This window comes from Heptranchias perlo, chromosome 27, assembly GCF_035084215.1.
Source record: "Heptranchias perlo isolate sHepPer1 chromosome 27, sHepPer1.hap1, whole genome shotgun sequence".
In the NCBI taxonomy this organism is placed as follows: Eukaryota; Metazoa; Chordata; class Chondrichthyes; order Hexanchiformes; family Hexanchidae; genus Heptranchias; species Heptranchias perlo.
In genome coordinates this window covers 33,301,347-33,317,973 of record NC_090351.1, presented here as the reverse complement: position 1 = coordinate 33,317,973, position 16,627 = coordinate 33,301,347, and the positions used below count along the sequence as shown (strand labels likewise).

At 41.7% G+C, this 16,627-nt stretch overlaps 1 protein-coding gene across 2 annotated transcripts in view; it reads right to left on the bottom strand.

Annotated features, from left to right (window-relative positions):
* LOC137344559 (AMP deaminase 2-like) overlaps positions 1–10,856 on the bottom strand; it is a 126,065-nt gene extending 115,209 nt beyond the window's left edge. For both annotated transcript variants that reach the window (XM_068007602.1, XM_068007603.1), the window contains exon 1: positions 10,631–10,856. In XM_068007602.1, coding sequence (XP_067863703.1) covers positions 10,631–10,640 — 10 coding nt within the window. In that variant the 5' untranslated portion in view covers positions 10,641–10,856. The remainder of the gene's footprint in view (positions 1–10,630) is intronic.
* Between the last annotated feature and the right edge of the window lie 5,771 nt (positions 10,857–16,627).

The window sequence follows — 16,627 nt, the reverse complement described above, 5'->3', positions numbered from 1 at the left end:
AATAAAAATCCGTTGAATTATGCAGGAAAAAATATACTTTTAAAAGGAAAGAACTACAAATAAAAATTCTGGAAATTTAGGAAAGAATGTAGTGTTGGAACTGTTAGTTCAACAAGACAATGACGGCCATTGCTGCCTTTCCTACAACTTATTATTTAAAAAAATATATATATTAATTTTCTTTTGCCTCAGGGACTCACCTGCAGGCTCAGCGTTTTGCAGACTGCTCCTCCCATGGAGTTTGGGTCGGAGTTTCTTTGCTCTGATGGGGATGGGGTCTGACATCTTGTCTCTGCCTGAGGAGCCCGACGACTGAGAGCAAAAGCGGCGGTGCGAGGAGGAGGAGGAGGAGGAGGGAGGGAGGGAGGAGGCAGCCGCTGCCGCTCTTTGACGCCAATTACCCAACCAGCCCAAAATGGACAAGCTTCCCCTCAGATTTCCGCTCCTGACGCTCCGAGCCGCCCGCCCGCCCAGCCGGCCGCGCAGCGCAGTGGAGTGGAGGCCCGAGCTCGGCGTCTCGAGGACAGGCCGTCGGGCGGCTGCCCCTAGCAACCGGGCCAAGGCTTTGACCGCGCAACCCGGTCATCGACAGCAGGCCTCAGAGAAAGAGCAGGTATTAATAAATGTTTTAGTTATAATACCCGGGACTGAAACTAAAAAAAGAGTGGGGAGTGGGGTGTGGGGTGGGGGGGGAAACACAATGCAAATGTTGGGAGGTGCAAACTGTAATGTAGACTGACTCTGTGCTTCTGGCTTTATTTGCTTGTGTAATTCTTTAAATACCAAATTAAAAATAATCGCTCACCGATTAAATGCGGTGACAGGCATTCCTAGAGTGCTAACACCGTGTGTTTTGGATTGATAAGGAACACCTCCATTATGTCCTGTTTTGGCAAACATTCTCTTGCCAAAAATACACTTATAGGTAGCAATACAGACAAGTACAAGGGGGAAATGGAAAGGCAGGAGATAACTTGGCACTTAAGTGTCCAGAAGACTGCTTCAAATGGGAGCAAGATCCGATAGATCCACCCCTTTGACATTTTTTAATGTAATTGGCTTTTTAATCTCTCAAATAAATGACCTCTGATATGTGGCTAATAATAATGATGACTATTACTTTAGAGATTTCTGGAGGTTGACAGCTAGGTTGCCTTCAAAAAGGTCAAAGATTCCTTTGCTGCGACTATTTTGATTGTATCAATTTGCTAGTGTCAAGAATAGATGTGAAAGTGGGATGGTAGATTGTCAGTGAACTATTTTGAGAAGTCAAGAAGTACTCTAGGCATGACAATCTAAAGTGTGATAATACAGCCTTAACAATCATTAAAAAAAATTTTAAGTTGCCAAAAAAAAAACAATTCTTGATAAATTCTCCAACATGAGGCCCTTGCCTAGAACTGAGTTTTCAGTCCTGTGATAGTAATGAAGGCAAGCCATGCAAGCAAACCCCAGAGTTATATTACAACATTTTAAGAAGTCGCAATAGTGGCATTATTATTATTGAAAGATATGCACCTCCATGAAGGCCTAATAATGCTTGGTTATATACACAGTCAAGTTATAGGTATGCCTTCCAATCCACCCTCGGTGTTGATCACTCAATTTTTAAGACGACCACCTTGAATTTATATAATGCATTTCATGTCCTCAAGGTATCCCAAAGTGCTTCACAGTCAATAAACTTCTTTTTGAAGTATAGTCACTATTGCTATGTTGGGAAAAAACATGGTGGCCATTTTATGTACAGCAAGGTCCCACAAATCAGCAAATGAAATAAATGACTGCTGAATCTGTTTTGGTGATGTTAGTTGAGGGATAAAATATATATAATATAAAGGATTACCTAGTTTACTGATACATTTTGTCTGAAAACAAAGAATGAAGGGTGATAACCTAAAACCTCTGGGAGCCAAGAGCAGCTCCTAAATTTCCAGTATGTTTGGCTACACCTCATTGCTTCAGCACTTGGATAAGTTTTGCCCTCGTTAAAAAATGTTCTCTCGAGTTTGGAGGGCTGTATTAGTCAACCATTATGACTCAATTCCCATACAATAACCCTAGCAGCATTCATCTTTACAAAACAGAAAATACACAGCTAGTTGTCTAGAGGAAAAAAAAGACAATTTGCCATTTTGTGTTAAGATTCTGTGTCAGAACTCAGGGAGTCTTAAACCAAAATGTTAACTTTTTTTCCTCTTTTCAGATACTCATGGGCCTGCTGCACACGTCCATCATTTCCTGTTCTTATTTTAGATTTTCAGCATATGCAGTTTTTCTTTTATTATCTGTACCTTTCAATATCACCTATTCATAAATGCCCTTTTCTTTCAAATATATTGCTTAAAAAATATTCTGCATTTAGTTTCCACCGAAGTTTTGTATTCAGAATAATTTCATTTTCACGCATTATGACATTGATTAAAAGTTACTGTTTTATTTCTAAAATGGTTCACCTTGAAGTGGCAGGCCCATGGTAATATACACATGGCATATTCCTCAGTGTTGGCTCTATGATTTCACTACTGCCATAAAATATCGATCAAACTAAATTTTCACGAAGTCACGTTGCAGCCATTATCATCACGAAGATTTCAGCAATGCACCATGGTAAGCAGGTGAACTTTGTATACTATGTTCACTTGAGCTATGAAAAATACCCAGAGGTATGCCAAGCATAGAATGTGTCCTTCGAAATTTGTGTAGTATGCTGTGTCTGGAGATAGTATTTTGAGCTGTGTAATGCTAAGGTCAAATATTCACATTAGTGTAACAGATCTGTCACATGTGGTTGGAGCAATTTGAGATAAATTAGGAACAGCACACAAGAAGCATATTGGGTTAAGTGTGATTTTTTTTCCTATTGACATATCTACAACAGGGTGGCAACACTGTTCCATGTATTTAAGTTACCTATATATCCGATTACACAAAAAGGCTTTGGATAAACTCTTGCACTTGGACGCTGCACCCCGTGACATGGATAGTGGCTTGACATTATGGCCCCCCCCGTTTTTCAACTCGTGCTTGCCACTAGCAAGGTTCCACATCATCAGAGGTGTCTTGTAAAACTGCCCCTAATATGTTGCTATGAGTGTGCTCATTTCAGAAAAATGGACCAGATGAAAGGAAGAATCATCGGGTAAAAGCTAAAAAGTGTTGCATTACCAACAAACAGGCTGTATATTATGGTCACCACAAATGGTAGCAGAAATGCAGTTTGACTATGATTTTCTCCAACAAAGATGTCTTTGGTCAGTCTTGAAAGTACAATTGTTCAAACAGTTTTTGCAAGAGAGGCAACGCTGAGATAGTGTGCCAATATACTGCTGCACTAATTGATTCATAGATTTATGCCAAGACTCCCCACACAGCAAGGCGTGTGGTAAACATGGTGCATTACATTGTTGCTATGGCAATAGATTGAGCCAATCTGAACAATTATCATAATCTTGCTGCGACCCATTGTGCAAAAAATCAAATTAGCTTTTTGATGATTCACCGGCAACATTTTCTTTAAAAATACATTTCCTATCCTCACCTTTTTGCCAGCTCGACAAACTAGATAATTCAACATTTTTTTTTTAAATACAAGGTCAACCTGCATACTGTTCCTGACAAGTAATTGTCATGAACAGAACATTTTGCTTTTATGTATTCTTTTCTGGAAAGCAGCACAAATTTGTAAAGACTAGAGCAGTAATTTTCACTTCCTGCTTTTGTAATGTTAAAACATTCTTTATCCAAATGACAAGACTTTATTAATAACACCCCATGAAGTACACATAGCAAAGATGGATTAGATCACAAGTGTTGTGTACACATCAGGTGAAGTTCAACTTCTACATAACTGAAAGCATTGTTTTCAAAATATTTTATCCAAATAAAACAATTTCTGACCTCTAGCATCTCACACATCATTTTATTACTTTGCACTAGTTCAGGGATCCATAGATCGATATTTGTCATACTTATACATTATATAATTAACATTGATGAAGTAATTACTGGACTCAAAATATAAATACCAAGTCTTCCAATTAATTGAATTATTCATCACTAAATGGTTTTACATCATTTGTTCGTCCACCGCCCAAAGTGTAAAGTGCTGTAAAAAGTTTGTTTATCTAGAAGTGATAGCTACTTGCCCCTGCAAAAGTAACACATTTTGTTTTAAATGTGCAATCTATTATGAATTACATCACTTTTCAAAATAAATACATCTCTGCTTATTTTAATGAATCTGCAATCAGTCTCATTCAAAGTGATCATCAACTTGCTCCTAACATTTCCACAGTGTTGACAGCCCAGCAATGATTCTGAGCTGTCCACTCTATATTATCAATTTCTAATGTTAACAACTGAATTAAGTGGAACCCACTTTTACTTACCTCACAGATAATGAAAACACTGCAATTTCTCAATCCACTCACCATGTTAATTGAATGGAATAATACAGTAACTACAAAATTACTACCTGTCTATTGCAAAAAATTGGAGCATTGATCTTCCTTTGCTAATCCCGTAAGGAGCAATAAATGTTTCTCACAGGTCAATGCATACTAATGTTTCCAGTTATTAACAGTCACAACTCCATTTGTATTCCAGACCACTTCCACTGAAAGCAGTTCTGAATTTCAATCCATGTGCAATTGCTCCAAAAGGTCCAAATGCAACATTAAAGCAACTACACCTGCACAGTTGGCGGAAAGGCACCCTTGCGACATTGCCACTCTGACTGGGATCTTTCACAATGCCACACTGCTGGAATTTACAGGCGGGCCCATGGCCAAACCTAAAATGGTGGAAGATGACCACATAAAAGAGAGACTTGCGTTCATATAGCGCCTTTCACGACCTTAGGACGTCACAAAGTGCTTTACAACCAATGAAGTACTTTTACATAGAATGTACAGCACAGAAACAGGCCATTCGGCCCAATGAGTCCATGCCAGTGTTTATGCTCCATATGAGCCTCCTCCCTCACTCCATCATCCAACCCTATCAGCATATCCTTCTATTCCTTTCTCCCTCGTGTTTATCTCGGTTCCCCTTAAATGCATCTATGCTAGTCATCTCAAGTAATCCTTGTGGTAGCGAGTTCCACATTCTAACTGCTCTCTGGGGAAAAAAAAGTTTCTCCTGAATTCCCTATTAGATTTATTAGTGACTATCTTATATTTATGGTCCCTAGTTCTGTTCTCCCCCGCAAGTGGAAACATCATCTTTACGTCTACCCTGTCAAACCCTTTCATAATCTTAAAGATCTCTATCAGATCACCCCTCAGTCTTCTCTTTTCAAGAGAAAAGAGCCCCAAGCCTGCTCAGTCTTTCCTCATAGGTATGATCTCTCGGTTCTGGTATTATCCTAGTAAATCTTTTTTGCACCTTCTCCACTGTTGTAATGTAGGAAACATGGCATCCAATTTACGCCAATGAAATAAATTATCAGATAACCTTTTTTAAGTGTTAGTTGAGGGATAAATGTTGGCTAGGACACCGGGGAGAACTCCCCTGCTGTTCTTCGAATAATGCAGTGGGATCTTTCTCGTCCACCTGAGGGGGCAAACGGGGCCTTGGCTTAACATCACATCCGAAAGACAGCACCTCCAACAGTGCAGCACTCCCTCAGTACTGCACTACATAGTCATGCATACCAGAAAAAAACTTCATTCCAAAAGAAAGTCTCAGTGTCATTGGTGTTAGCTTGTTTTGCCTTTGATGTACCCTTTCCTCCAGGAGGGAAAGATGGGGATTAAATCTGTATCCATTGATTAAAACCTCAACTACACTTTTAAAAATATCCGCTCCAGTTCAGTCATTGGTAACGGTCTTAAAATGGCAATCTTTCATTTTTGGAAAGTGTGCAGTCAGTTCCAGGTGAAGTTTACAAACTGAAACAGTAGAGAATACAAAAAAACTTCAAAATTTGAGCCTCTGAATCAATGTTAGCCTAGGAGACCAGAACACTGTTGAGAAAAGGCAGGGTATTCAAACATCAAACCAGAAAACTATAAGCAATGTAATTATATCACACAGTCCAGGAGTTTAGAAAGACAAATATAGACACTGAGGTAAGTAATGACCCATCTTCAACTGGTTTAAATATAACTTCTGTATTGTAAGCCAACAAAATCAGAGGCAGCTTCTGAAAGTAACACTTGGATTGCAGGATACATGATCTGCTTCCACAGGATGACATTATTTATGATGACTTATTTTATTTTAACGAGTATAAAACCCCTATGCATGCTCCCGTTCCTCTCTCTGTAGATGCTGATTCATCCTGGGGTACAATTCCATGTGTGCAGACTGTCCTACTGTACCTCACCCAAGGGGCTTTTGTTCATCCCTGAGCCTCAATTGTAAGAATCAGCAGGCTATTCAACAACGGAGGGACAACATAGCCAAGGACGACCGTGTCCTCACCTAATGTCAACATGCACGTTCTAGAAGGATTCATTCGATAACGATCAAGAATAGGTAACTTGGCTGTTGTTGCCCCTCCCTATCCCAGTGGCACTGAGGCCAATTGATGCACCACCACTGCTACCCCACTCGAGATCAGACAGCAAGAGAGAAGCAGAGTTAACGTTTCAGGTTGATGACCTTTCATCACATCGACCTGAAACATTAATTCGGTTTCCCTCTCCACGATGCTGCCCAACCTGCTGAGTCTTACCAACATTTTCTGTTTCCATTTCAGATTTCCAGCATCCGCCGTATTTTGCTTTTGTTTCAATGTTTAAAAAGTTTATCGTGTGTAGCTGACAAAAGTGCACGTTAAAACAGAATAATCTCTTTAAAAGGCATTGGTCGCAGATCAATGAAAGAAAGTAACACATGTCTGACCAGTGGTGGTCTGGTCAGTGTGCATGTGGACTGAAGAAATAATAAAGTGTCACCTGTGTATTACTGGGGTTTCAGGAATATCATAGTTTTTTTTTCCCCTTTTGAATCTTAAAAAAAGTGCTGAATATCCAAAATGAAAACAGAAAAGTGCTAGAAATACAAAGTATTCTGTTAGCATCTGAACCGTCGAGTTCTGACGTCCAGTCTGCACTTTTCTTTTTCAGATTCTGAAGTACCTTCCGTGTATTTGCAGCAATTTTTCTGAAAATCACTGGTTAAAAAAATTAAAATTTTAAGCAACAGCAAGCGTACATGTTTTACTGGCCACCAACATTAGGAAGAGATAAAATAGGTCGCACCACTGAGATAATTAATAGATATCCGAGTCGGAGGGAGAATGGTATTGTTCAACATCATGGGAGCACGTTCTAATTACAGTGTGCTGTGCTTGAGGTTTCAGATTTGCTGATTTAAGTGAAGGTTTTTTTATATTAACCTAGATTCACTTCAGCACCCATCACTTGTGGGGTGGGTGTGGCAAGATTCCAAACCTCCCACGTAAGCGTGAGGCGACATCAGGGGAGGTTGATGGGAGTCCAGGCTAGGGGCATGTAGGCATTGGTGGGAACCAAAGAGGACAACTTCAGTTTTCCGACGTTAAGCTTTGACTCAGATATGCAGTTGGAGACTGTAGAAACAGTCTTTTCAATTAAGGAGGTACAGCTGGGCGTTGTCAGCATACACGTGGAAGCTGACCCCATTTGTTCTGCATGCCATCTCCGAGAGGAAGCATGTAAATTGTGAAGAGATGGGGAACCAAAGATGGACCCCCGGGTACACGTGAGGTGAAGATGATATACCTGCCTGTGTTGTGGCAGGTATGAACGGAACAGAGCAACAGCAGTGCCATGAAGATGAATTGCAGAGGAGTGACACTAAATGAAGATTGAGTGATCAGTAGCAGCGGAGAGGTCAAGGAAGATGGGGATGGGTGCACAGCCACAGAGATTGTCGTTTGTGACTCTGACCAGTGCGGTCTCAGTGCTGTGGGAGGGGTAGAAATCGGACTGGAGGATCTTCAAGAAAAGGAGATAATTGTACTTGCCATTTATGGCCAGTTAATCGGGATTTTTTTTTTGGTGGTGTTGGTTAAGGGCAGAGATCACTGGATAATTACACACTCACTATTTCATGCGCACCTACAGGCAAGGCTCGCCCTGCTGGGAACATGCATTTGTAAAATAAGCCATATGAAGTCCTACACAGACCCTGCTTTTGAATTTGACAATAACTCATTGCATATTTAGAATCATAGAATGTTACAGCATAAAAGAAAGACTTGCATTTATAAAGCACCATTCACGACCTTAGGGCATCCCAAAGCACTTTACAACCAATGAAGTGTCCAAGTGACACTTTTGACGTGTAGTCACTGTTGTAATGTAGGAAATGCAGCAGCCAATTTGTGCACAGCAAGGTCCCACAAACAGCAAAGTGATGACGACCAGATAATCTGTTTTAGTGATGTTGGTTGAGGGAGCAATATTAGCCAGGACAATGGGGAGAACTCCCCTGCTCTTCTTCAAATAGTACCATGGGATCTTTTACATCCACCTGAGGGGGTAGACAGGGCCTCAGTTTAACATCTCATCTGAAAGACAGCACCTCCGACAGTGCAGCACTCCCTCAGTACTGCACTGGAGTGTCAACCTGGATTATGTGTTCAAGTCTCTGGAGTGGGACTTGAGCCCACAACCTTCTGACTCAGAGGCAGGAGTGCTACCAACTGAGCCACAGTTGACCACCACAGAAAGACCATTCAACCCATCAAGACTGCACCAGTGATTTCTAGATAGAATAACAGAGGTAAAAGCCCTAGAATCATTTAAGAATCAATTAGATATTGCAATGAGGGAGAGTGTGAGCAAGGCCTTTCTGGTTGGATGAACTAAGGGCCATATGGCTTTCCTCAGGCATAATTATCTTGTGATTTTATGAGCCATCTAGTCTGATCCAATTTTCCTGCTCACGCCCCATACCCTTTCATATTCCACTTTTCCTTTTTAAAAAGATGAGCTATTTATTGAATAGTTCCGGATATTTTATATTTTATTTGTTCTCAACGTCCTATGCTGCTGCTCCCTCAGTTCAGGTTCCAAACAAATGGGCGTTTGCACAGGCTGTAGAGAGAGATCACACAGGTCTTCTCTTTTTTTGTACATATTCTTGATTGGCATGAGTGTCAACCATCATGGTCACTCAAAGCCACTAGCACAGTTGTGCAAGACAAAGTCACAAGCAATGGTGTACAAAAACCTCAGCATTGATATGTCTACCCTAATAAGTAAAAAGAGCAGTTAGTCCACCCTTATGAATGGTGCATTTTCCAGACATCAACAGCAACCCTGCATGCATTCTTTGCATATCACGTGCATATTTACAACTACTGCATTGTAATTTTTAAATAAAAATATAATTTTTTTAATTAGCACAGTGACTCCATCTAGTGGCCAGTGTGCAGAGTGCTTTCACATAATTTTTTATGACATTATTGTGTTTCTCCAAAGTGCAAACAAATTCCACCCTAAATTTTATAGTTTCATGTTTCACCTACGTGGTACACAAATAGCTATCATTACATCAGTATCAGGAGATATCCAATGACTCACAGGAGATATTTAAATAGCTCAGGATTTTTGCCATAACATTTTTATTTAGAGAACCTTTTTCGGTTTGGTAGAAAATGATCCAGCAGGACTGTGCACCATCAGCTCACTGAACCCAACCAAATTCCAGAATTAATTGTGCTAAAGCGTCCAATTGCTGTTACTAAAATCTCTGCCGATGGCTCGGTGAGTAAATGGACTACCCAATGTGGGCTGAGCCACACTGACCAGGTTTAATCCTATCTGAACTAGGTTTGCCAATTTCACCTCAAGTGCCTGAGTTGGCCTCAGTGTCCCTAAGCTACGAAAGGGGGGGGGGGGGTTCATTGGTGACTTGCTGGAAAGTGTGTGTACGTTTGTGTGTGAGGAGGTAAGGTCATGGTTCTCTCAACCCCTCTCAAATAGCCTGCTCATACTATCTAGTCCCATACAGGAAGAATGGCCTCTTGGATTTGGGCCCTGGCACGCATGGAATCATGAGTCAGTGCTTTCAGAAGATAATTTCAAAATAACTTTAGTGCAGAGGACAAAGATGCAAAAGGTTTAAGGCTACTTTTGAGCAGTGGTGATTTTGATCTAAGATTGTTCAAACACTTTGAAACTTGCATTAAATGAGTTCCCCTTGGGAAATCCTTCTCCAAATATTTCATTTAAAAAGGTATTAAACAAGCTGTCCCGCATAAAATGAGGAATTTTTTTTTAAACCACAGCGAGTGGTTAGGATCTGGAATGCACTGCCCGAGGTGGAGGCAGATTCAATCATGGCCTTCCAAAGGGAACTGGATAAGTAGTTGTAAGGAAAAAAAATTGCAGGGATATGGGGATTGGGGGGGGAACTAGCTGAATTGCTCTTGCATAGAGCTGGCACAGACTAGATGGGCCGAATGGCCTCCTTCCGTGCCGCAACCTTAAACAAAATAAAAGCGGCAGTGTTCTTTTTAATCAGTGAGCCACTTCTCGTCATTCTGGTTCGCTGCAAATTTACAAAAAGGGCCAAGCCCCACCTCAGCAAAGAATTAATGCAAATCCGCAGCCTCCCAACCGAATGGACGTGTAACACAGGAAGGCGGTGGGATCCCGAGGATTTCCCTGGCTTTAGAAGTTTCACTCACCTTTAGCCATACTTCTCCAAAACTGCAGTCAGCTTTAAAAAGTTGACCTACAAAAAGAAAACTTCTAGGAAGTTATCCTCGATTACTTTACAAACCCCCCAACCCCCCCCCAAAAAAAAATAAACACTTAATTTAGAAGGTGCTGGGACTTTGAAAACAAGTTTTCGAGAAGACCCGTTAAACGACTGACGGAAACAGACTTTGCTCGGAGACAGCAGTGCCTTGCGCAGTTTGCTTCTCTCAGTCTCTCTTCCGCTTTCTTTAATATAAAAAAAAATTTGCTCCTGACGTAAGAAGAAATAAATCGACGAACTCACAAAAAAACAACATCCCCGCCCCCAGACAGTCGAGCGCCTTAAAGGACCATCACTGTAACCTGAGGTCCTAAGCAGAAATGCTCAAAAAAACACACTAAAGAATTTAGGCACAATATTATTGTTAAATTAGTAGGATCACACACACGTTACAAAGGAACCACATATAGAGAGGCCTTGGCCAGGGGCGGTGTTTGCCTTGCCAGGGCCCCAGTGCAAAGGTTGGGTTACTGGATAATGATACCAAATACTATTGACTTAATCTGGTGTCAAATCTGCACCTGTACCATCGTGAGAAGGCATGTTTGCAATAGCATGAGATAAAAATAGTTGACAAAATGGTCAAGGATCAGGTATTACCATTGCTTAGGTGTCTTTTCACTGGATCCGCCCTGACTGGTTCTAGGTCCTGTGCAGTTGCACGGTCCTGACATCACCCTTGGCCATGGTAAGAGATGGAAGCCTAGGTTTTCCAATTGGCATTATTTTAATGCCCCACCTTAACCAGTTTGAAATAAATTGGTTAACGCCTGCGTTAAAATAAGGCCGATCAAAAAACCTAGGCTAGAGAGATGTCCCATTGTCCAAGTCAACATTCCTTCAACCAAAATCATCGGGAAAAAGAATCTTACGGCTGTTCATGGAATGCTGATGGTACAGAAAGGCCGCACCGCTGCGTTTGTCTACTTAACAACAGTCACTGTGCTTCATAAATGTGTGAAGTCCTTCGAGACTTTAATCAGATAAAAGCAAGTTCCGTGATAATGGGAAAACATAAGGCACAAGAGGGAACTTTCAGTTATTAACCTCATTTGAACCGCAAGATGCTACTGCCTTGAAATATATTGCAGATTGCATGTCATTTAGGCTCTCCAGAAATATTGTGATTTCTTACCTTTGTCTGAGATCAGCTTACTGCTTTGTTTTTTTATTGCTGACCACTGACCTTCGCCGGTGGCTGAGAAAGGTTCATACAGGCTAGCCAGTGGAAAACCGCATCTCTGGCCTGTCCATGGTCAGACTGCATCACTGATGACAATCTTTTATATTTGCCAGCGGTGACACTATGCTCTGCTTCTTTACATTACTGTGCTGGCACTGGGAGGGTTACTACATAGAGGCTTTAATACCTGCCTTCTCCCAACTGTACCATTGGCTTGCTGTTCCCTGTCCTTCTTGTGTTCTAGTCTTCCTGACAGCTGAAGGATTTTGGACTCTTGATACTTGTTTTTAAGAAGATTAAAATAATGGACTTGAATGAAACCCTGGCTTTCTTGGTAAAGAACACAGCTATCAGCTCGACGGAAGTCAGAATGCATATTGTCCAGGACACAGAGAGAAATGTATGTGTTAACCATACAAAATGGAACCTTTGTAAGATTATACCTGAAGTAACTGATAAGGAGAAACAATGCAGACAGTTGCAGAGATAAGGAAGCAAGGCCTGTAAACTGATAACAGATTCTTTGATGTTAGATAAATAAATAGCAGATTTTGGAGAGGAAACCATATAAAACAGCTCATTCTACAAGGGTTTGGAGAAGAACCACGGACGACATCAGAACGAGACAAGAATCTGATCAATTCTTTGTCTTCAGTTGTACTCACTAGAAAGAAAAAGATTGTATGAAATGTTACTACTTTCTTTCTGGTACAAACTGTCATGTTGTATGTCAACTTAGATTCTTTAAAGTTAGAAAATAACTACAGTGGCTCACTTGATTTCTTAGCCTTTCGTATTGGGAACAAGGGAGAAAAACAATCTTACATATCTTCGAACCCATCTTGCCGTCAGATGGCACCTTTGTTCTCTCCTCCTCAAATTATGCCACCCTTGCTGCCATCCTACATAAAACCACATATTGATTTGGGTTGTCAACATTTAAAGGGGAATAAACTCTGAGCCTGCTCAGTCACTAAGATTGCCTACTTGCACCTCCGCAACAAAAACCTGGCTTCATTCTTACATCACCCCCACCACAGCTGAAAACCTCATCCATGCCTTCATCACCTCACGGCTTGATTTCTCCAACTCTCTCCATGTTGACCTCCTGAACTCCATCCTACATAAACTCCAAATCATCCAGAACGTTGCCACTTATATTGTATTCTGTATCAACTCCAGCACTCCTATCCACCTTTGTCGACCATCATTGACTCCCTATGCCCTAGCATATCAAATTTAAAATCTTCATTCTTGTTTTCAAAACCCTCCATGGCTATGCTCCTCCCTTTTTCTGCAGTCCTCCAGCTCTACACCCCCTGCTCTTTCAACTCTGCTCCAGACTGTTCCCCCCCCCCTTATTAAAGAAAGAAAGACTTGCATTTAAACAGCGCCTTTCATGACCTCAGGATGCACCAAAGCGCTTTACAGCCAATGAAGTGCCTTCTGAAGTGTAGTCACTGTTGTAATGTAGGGAAACACAGCAGCCAATTCGCGCACAACAAGGTCCCACAAACAGCAATGTGATAATAACCAGATAATCTGCTTTAGTGATATTGGTTCTTGGATAAATATTGGCCAGGACAACGGGGAGAACTCCCATGCTCTTTTTCAGATAGCTCAGTGGGATCTTTTACATCCACCTGAGATGGCAGATAGTGTTGTCTTATCCAAAAGACGGTACCTCTGGCAGTGCAGCACTCTCTTAGCACTGGCATTGGGAATGTCAGCCTAGATTTTGTGCTTAAGTCTCTGGAGTGGGACTTGAACCCACAACCAGAGGTGAGAGTGCTACCGCTGAGCCACGGCTGACACCCAAAGCTTACTATCTGCATAATTGAAGGCGCCATTGTTTTATATACACACTTTGATGCACCGTCAATTGGCACAATGCATAAACATTTCTATTTTATTATTTCAGGAGCACTCATTTAAAAACGATGAATGACCCTTCAACACATGGACACTCAATCTCTTGCTTCACTTCAGCTCAGTGTAATACCATCCAGAACAGCCGCTAAGAATTTATCCATTCTTGACAGCTGTTCTTAGCAGCAGAGCTGGGAGGCATGTAGGACAACATTGTAATACTGCCTGCAAAAACTACTAGCTTCTCAAACTTAGGAACTATGTTATATATTGCACTTTCAAAACTGGGATAATTGCAAAATCCATTTCCAAAAGTATGGTATAACCATATATAATTAATAGAACAACTAAAAGTAACTTTTTTTTATTTGGTTCAGCCAATTGATATAAGCCCAAGTCAGTTTGAGATCTGTATTACATGCTCAAGGAATCCATTTCTCAATGGGGAGTGTGATGTGATTTTGTGTAATGCACCCTGGTGTTATCACAAATGTGGCCTTAAAGTTAAGAATATTTTAAAGCAGGGTTAGGATAAATGTCCCAAAGTATAAACACCCCTTCTGTTGGAATTAGAATGGAACCAAAGTCATTGTGGATTCTGGGCACTGTAGACTTACAAAGATTGCATGGTAGAGGGTGGTACAGGGGCATTAAGCAAAGGAATGTGCTGTGCCAGAGTACTGGGATGTTCAGTCTTATCACCATTGGGAAGAGCCAAGCAGAGAGCAAGTATTTACATACAGGGACAAATCGGAGGGAGTGTTTCTCGGCACTGACAGTTGGTACTTCTGTAATGGGAGAACGTGGGTCTATGATTCTGCCATCAGATTGAAAGAGCTGATTTTAGTGAAGTAAATGTGGGGAGTTGGCACATGAATGTCACACTCCCATGCACCAGATGTAAATGTGCCCAGTGACTCTTCCTCTGATCTCTACAATGAGCTGCTGTCACACAACTACCAAGCAGCCAACTGCAGAATAGCACTGACTGTGGCCTGCAAGTTGGCTTCTGTTTTATCCTGGTAAATGCAACAATTTTGCAACCGGTTTTATCCCACTATCATTGTAAACCCGGCCACAACACTGCAGTACCCAGTCCCTAGTACAGCCTCAAACTCAAAGTGACAGCACAAGCACTCTGCAGGGGATGCCCTCACAATGGTTCAACATCCTACCTGCTAATCAGAATCTCCAAACCACTTATATTCCACAATCCAGGCTAATCAATTACAAAAAATACACATCCATTTTTCTACTAATGTACAGACAGAAATTTAATTTAAAATATGTGTGCAAGTACCAATAGCCAATCGATTAAAAAAAAATAGATTTCAAATGTAAGAAATTACTATAAATGAAAGCACTTCAGGAGGGTTTTCAAATCCTCAGGGTTGAAGCAAATCAAAGGCAGCTAAAAAACAGGTGATGCCACTTTTGTCATTCTATGGAATGAAGTAAACAGCAACAACAACTTGCATTAATGTAGTCAAATGTCCCAAAGCGCTTCACAGGAGCGATTATCACACAAAATTTGACACCGAAACACATAAGGAGGCATTAGGACAGGTGACCAAAAGCTTGGTCAAAGAGGTAGGTTTTAAGGAGCGTCTCAAAGAAGGAGAGAGAGGTAGGGAGTGAATTCCAGAGCTTAGGGCCTAGGCAGCTGAAGGCATGGCCACCAATGGTGGAGCGATAAAAATCAGGGATGCGCAAGAGGCAAGAAATGGAGGAGTGCAGAGATCTCGGAGGGTTGTCGGGCTGGAGGAAATTACAGAGATAGGGAGGGGCGAGGCCATGGAGGGATTTGAAAACAAGGACGAGAATTTTAAAATTGAGGCGTTCCTGGAGCCAATGTAGGTCAGCGAGCACAGAAGCGATGGGAGAACGGGTCTTGATGCGGGTTAAGATACAAGCTGCAGAGTTTTGGATGAGCTCAAGCTTATGGAGGATGGAAGATGGAAGATGGGAGGCCAGCCAGGAGAGCATTGGAACAGTCGAGTCTAGAGGTAACAAAGGCATGGATGAGGGTTTAAGCAGCAGATGAACTGAGGCAGGGGCGGAGATGGGCGATGTTACGGAGGTGGAAATAGGCGGTCTTGGTGATGGAGCGGATATGTGGTCAGAATCTCATCTCAGGGTCAAATAGGAAGCCAAGGTTGCAAACGGTGTGGTTCAGCCTCAGACAGTGGCCAGGAAGAGGGATGGATTCGGTGGCTTGGGAATGGAGTTTGCGGCGGCAACCGAAGACAATGGCTTTGGTCTTCCCAAGAGCAACAGCTGCTCTTCCAGTCTAAGCTGTGGTTACAGAGTGCAGCTTGGGTCATGTATGCATGCACAGGTACATGTGTAATTTATGTTGCTGTTAAACAGATTGCAATTGCCAGGTTAAGAGACTACCAAAATCACAAAGAGAACAAGTCAGACAGGAATAGTATTTTTACACAAACAATTTTTTTTCTTCAGCCCTGTTGGGTCTCTGGGTACCTCAGGCAGAGTGGCTGAGGGCTGATTTGCCTTGCACGGATACCTCACGAATGGCCCACCCTAGCCATGTAAATGACCCTGTCCCTGGGATTTGGGATAAGGTATACAGCTTGGGGATGAGGTAGACAGGGCCTCCACTCTGCTGCACTCGGACAAGCGAAGCAAACCCCCAGGAATCTCTTGGCCATCATATTCATATTCCATAGTTTGCTCTAACACCAAAACTAACCCACTGAAAACTGGCCCGCAGTTAAATTCGGAGCCTCAAATTTTGGCACCTTTTGCTCTTCAGCATTATCTTGTGCTGGTTTACTGCAAACTGGAAACATTTATGCAGAAATTCTCCACATCTGCTCCCAGCACGTAGGACTTCCAACAAAAAACTAG